Below are 5,324 nucleotides of genomic sequence, written 5' to 3'. Positions count from 1 at the left end.
GGTGCTTGATTATGTCTTTGAAAATGTCTAAGAGCTGGTGCTCTGTTCAGTGGCCAATGACACTCTCATGCTATATGTCCAGGTCTACCACATCTATAGCAAACATTGTTCCCCAATCAGCATGCTCCCGTATGTCTCCTACCGTATATAGGGCAAATACCATATGCTTGCTTGCCCTAGTGCCCATGGTCTCCTCTCTCCTGTATCTGAGCCTTGCCATATCTATCTCCTCTCCAAGGGCCCTGGCTGGACCCTACCTAGAAACCTGGAGGCGTAGGCTTCTTCCTCTGGCTCGGTGCTCCCATATCTTTCTGCTCACTCTTTTCTACTACTATGGCTCTATCAACAAGTTTAGAGAAGTCCTGCAGCTTCAAAACTGCCACTTGTTTATAAATCTCTCGCCTCAAGCCCCTCTCAAACATCTTTGCCTTTTTCACCTCATCTGGGATGATGTAGGGGGCAAAACATATCAGCTCAACAAATTTCGCTGCATACTACTGAATTGTAAGATTTCCCCAAGTCAAATTCAGAAATTCTACTACCTTAGCCTCTTTGACGGTAGCAGGAAAATATCTATTGAAGAACACCTCCCTAAATCGACTCCAGGTCATAACCACTGGTATGGGCCTCTGCTCTTCTAATAACCTCGTAGCCACCCACCATCTCTTAGCCTCCCCTATCAGTTTATAGGTAGTATAGAGAACCCTCTTCTCATCCGTATAGTGGAGTACCGTCAGAATTTTCTCAATCTCTTGCATCCAATTTTCAGCCACTGTAGGGTCAGCTCCTCCTGAGAACTCCAGAGGATTCATTTTAGTAAACTTTTCAATGGTACAACCCTAGTCTGTCGATGGGCCTCCATGCACCCTAGAACTTCGCGCAATCTCAGTCATGACCTGCTGAGTCACATTACGCAAAACTACATCTGAATCCCCACCACCTGCACCAGAGGGGCCTGCCCTATCATCCCCACTGGCATGAGCGCTACTCCCTCCAGGGTCCATGCTGAAAAGGAAAATAAGCATAAATGAGGACCCTGTCTATATAAAATAACTAACATATTTATCTAATTGAAATCACATACTATTAATTAATCTATCATTTTTATTCTCATTTTAAGATTCAGTTCAGTAATTGAGAAACACAACCCGATAATAGTTTACTATGACTTTCCTGAAATCGTCACCCTAGGAAATAAACAGAAACCACAACGGAAATCTTGCTTCCCGATCATGGAACAAAATCCTAAATACTCATCTTCATTTCCCAACATTGACTCACCGAATTCCTGATCTATTCTAATACTCTGGTGTTGTTTTCCGCTGCAAACTATAGTCTATAGAACCTAGCAACCTAGGCTCTAATACCAAATTGTAACGACCCATAATTCCTATCCATTTTTTTTATTTAGTCATACTATAAAACATAATCTCTATTACCTTGTAAATTATACATCTTTCATCATCACGGCCCAGAGTGGGTACTGTGGTAACCAGAGCATTCTATATATAATGTCTATGCATCGAAAAAACATAAATATCCAAAATATAACCCAAAATACACAATACCAGAGTTCTACAGACCCACTTGTATATACATACACACATAAACATCCTTTCCTTAAAAATCTCCAAAAATACAGTGGCTCTACTACACAGCCCAAAACTCACCCCAAAACTACACTAACTCAACTGGCTCTTCTATCTCTGAGCCGGCCCTGCACGCCTCTCTAGGTTACCTGAAATATTTATAATGCTGGGCTGAGACACCTCTCAGTAAGGAGAAAACATGTTATTACCAGTGTGCGGCATATGAGTCTATACATAAATTATAATCTTTAAATAAAACTATAAATAGGATATCATGTAAAAAATATCAGTATAACAATCCACATATGTGTCATTTAAAATACATTATTTTCTAAGTTATCTATTCAATCGTAGTTCTATCTATAATAAGTAATCTCTGTTTTTTGTAAATGCTATAATACATACATAACTCTAAAAAAGTCCCCTGGATGGTTATATGTCATGATTTAACCCCTCATAACTGGGTTGTACGGCTCGTTGGTGGGGCTAGACATTGGTTGGTCCTCCAATGTCAGCCTAACTGTATGCATATGTATATGCCTCTAGCACGAAAGGCCCCACTCCACCTGGTCCGGACGCTAGGGAGTCCTCGACTTTACCTGTGGCTCAATCGGTTGTACCATATTCTATCCAAGACATATGGTTGCACTGTCTATACTGTATAGCTACGGTACAATGCTCTGTAAATTGCTCTATTCCATCATGGTCTGATACTATATAATACTATTTTTATATAGGCTCTAACTGTTTTACCATGATTCTATATCATATATATTAACCGTGACGTTGTATATCTCTGTAATTCTATATAATTTGTATTTCTGTATGTCATGGTTCTATGTTGTAATGCCCTAGACCCACCATGTGGGGCCCGGAGTGTTATGAGACGAACACGCGTCTTTGATACCAATCACTCAGCGGAACTAATAAAATAACCTCAAAAAAAATTTACTAGAGTTCTATATCAACTTATACAAATCTATATAATTACAATCTCATTCTTTATATTACAAAACCTGAATTTGAAATATAGTAAACATAAAGTAAAATACATATCCGTTCTGATATATTCAACTCACAAAAGAAACCCGCCCTGGAGCTATCTAAGCTCGATCACCTGGAAAACCTGAAAAGATTAATCATTAATGGGGTGAGATACCTCTCTCAGTAAACCCTCATCGATGAGACAAGCATACTCAGCGACGAAGCTCAAAAGGTTGCTCGTCGATAAGAAAATCTAGCTCGTCGACGAGCGCCTGCCAATTACCTCTTAAAATTTTTTTTCCTATTTCTTCTATTTCTCCTTTATCCTTTTATTATCTTCCTTATTATTTTAAATAGTTAAATTTTCCAGGTCGTTACATTCTTACCCCCTTAAAAGAATTTCATCCTCGAAGTTCGTTAATCACCAATTTCCATACCAAAAAAAATTAACTACACACATTCAAAAATTTCAACTTAATCAAACATATGCTATCATAACATATTACCTAGGCCTTTAGTGTTGCCTTCCTCAGGTGTACCCAATATGTAGACACGTGCTGGGGCTCCGTCGTCGTGAGGCACCAAATTGTTCCTTTGGTTCTGATTCAAAGCTGGTGCATTATTTGGTGGTTCTCGACATCCTTGGGCTATATCACCATGTTTGCTGCATCTATAACATACGACACCCCTACTCCGGCATTCTCCCCAATGCCACTGGTTACATTTGAGGCGGTGGGGGCGTGACGAATCGCCCTGTTGTCCCCGATCATTTCTTTCTGACCCCTGACCTGTAGTATCTCTGTCTCACCTCCATGACCCTTGTCTAAAATTTTCTTGCGAACGAGGAGAAGCAGCCCTTTTCTTTCGTTCTGATGCCTCTATACCCCTCTGCAGACTCGACTCTACAACAGTAGCTTTCTCCACCAATTCTGCGAAATCCTGGATCTGCAAACACACCATATGCTCATGAATTCTCTGAATCAGACCCCTTTCAAATGACCTAGCCTTTTGGTATTCATCTGAAACCACGGAAGGTGAAAAACGTGATAGTTCCAGGAATTTAGTAGCATACTGCTGAACAGTGAGGCACCCCTAAGTCAAGCTAAAAAATTCCTCCGCCTTCGCATTTCTGGTGGTGGTAGGAAAGTATTGGTCATACAAGACCTGCTTGAAACAACCCCACATCATCTCTATAGGTACCACTCACTGTTCCTCCAACAACTTCATTGCATGCCACTACCGTTCAGCTTCTTTGTCAGTTTAAAAGTGACAAAGAGAACCTTCTACTCCTCATTTCAGTTCAATACCACTAGTATCTTTTCCATTTCTTGAATCCACATCTCAGTCTTAATTGGATCAATACCACCCTCAAAAGACGAGGGTTTTGGATGAGTAAATTGATCAATGGTGCAACCCTGGTGCACTGATGGATAACTTGATCCCCCAAAGTCCTGTCTCATTTCTTCCCTAACCCAACGAGCTATTCCTTGTAACAGTCGAAAGGTGTCAATATCGTCCCCGCTGGAAGCTCCCATTTCGCTTCCTCCTCCTTCATCCACGCCTTTACCTCTTGGATCCATCCCTTTTTATAAATATACAATAGATGCTATTTAGAATCTTTACATCCTAATATATCTGACATAATCATAAAACATAAATTCAATTTAATATCCAAATCCTCAATTAAACATCTGATATCCAAACATCTGTAATCATATTAACATTCAAATTCGAATTCTAAATTTCAGTTTCTTCGCTTGGAAACATCACCGTCGATAGATTTACTGTAGTTTTCTGAAACCGTCGACTGATTCAGAAAATCACAGAAGTCCGTTAAGGGATTTCTGCCTTGAAGCTATGAAACAAACTTAAACTCCTGTCAACGCCCTAATCTACCAATTTCTACCCTTATTCAACTCAAGCCTATGTTCTTGTATTAATCCTTCTAAAGTCCACAAGACTGTTATGCTCTGATCCCAACTGTAACGCCCCAGACCCACCACGTTGGGCCCGGAGTGTTATAAGACCAACATGCATCTCTAATACCAATCACGCAACAGAACTAATAAAATAACCTCAAAATTTACTAGAGTTCTATATCAACTTATACAGATCTATATAATTACAATCTCATTCTTCATATTACAAAACCTAAATTTAAAATATAGTAAACATAAAGTAAAATACATATCCGTTCTGATATATTCAACTCACAAAACTACCCCGCCCTAAAGCTATCTAAGCTCAATCACCTGGAAAACCTAAAAAGAATAAATCATTAACTGGGTGAGACACCTCTCTTGGTAAACCCTCGTTGACGAGACAAGCATACTTGGCGACGAGGCTCAGAAGGTTGCTCGTCGATGACAAAATCCATCCTGTCGACGAGCGCCTGCCAATTACCCCTTAAAATTTCTTTTCCCTTTTCTTCTATTTCTCCTTTATCCTTTTATTATCTTCCTTATTATTTTAAATAGTTAAATATTTCAAGTCGTTACATATGCTCTGTATATCATGGTTCTATAAAACTCTGTATAATCATGGTACTGTAAAACTCTGTATAATCTTGGTACTATAAAACTATGTATAATCATGGTACTGTAAAACTCTGTATAATCATAGTTCTATAAAACTCTGTATAATCATGGTTTTATAAAATACTGTATTAACATGATTCTATAAAATACTATATACTATAATTCTGTATAGCCATGTAAACAGTAACTCTATAAAACTTTGTATAGTCGTAGC

The 5,324-nt window shown here is 39.0% G+C and overlaps 1 protein-coding gene across 1 annotated transcript; it reads right to left on the bottom strand.

Moving 5' to 3' along the window:
* Positions 1–257: 257 nt before the first annotated feature.
* On the bottom strand, positions 258–812 carry LOC131147763 (uncharacterized). Its single transcript, XM_058097325.1, has 2 exons — positions 543–812; positions 258–494 (listed from the first exon to the last, which is right to left on the bottom strand). Exons 1-2 carry the CDS (start codon positions 810–812, stop codon positions 258–260), a joined length of 507 nt encoding a protein of 168 aa, XP_057953308.1.
* Between the last annotated feature and the right edge of the window lie 4,512 nt (positions 813–5,324).

This window comes from Malania oleifera, chromosome 1 (genome assembly GCF_029873635.1).
Source record: "Malania oleifera isolate guangnan ecotype guangnan chromosome 1, ASM2987363v1, whole genome shotgun sequence".
In the NCBI taxonomy this organism is placed as follows: domain Eukaryota; kingdom Viridiplantae; phylum Streptophyta; class Magnoliopsida; order Santalales; family Ximeniaceae; genus Malania; species Malania oleifera.
This window is presented reverse-complemented; position numbering and strand designations above follow the sequence as displayed.

Coding starts and splice junctions, on each gene's coding strand:
- LOC131147763 (XM_058097325.1), bottom strand. CDS start 812: ATGAATCCTCTGGAGTTCTCAGGAGGAGCTGACCCTACAGTGGCTGAA. Junction 495..542: donor CTACCGTCAAAGAGGCTAAG/GTAGTAGAATTT, acceptor ACAATTCAGTAG/TATGCAGCGAAATTTGTTGA.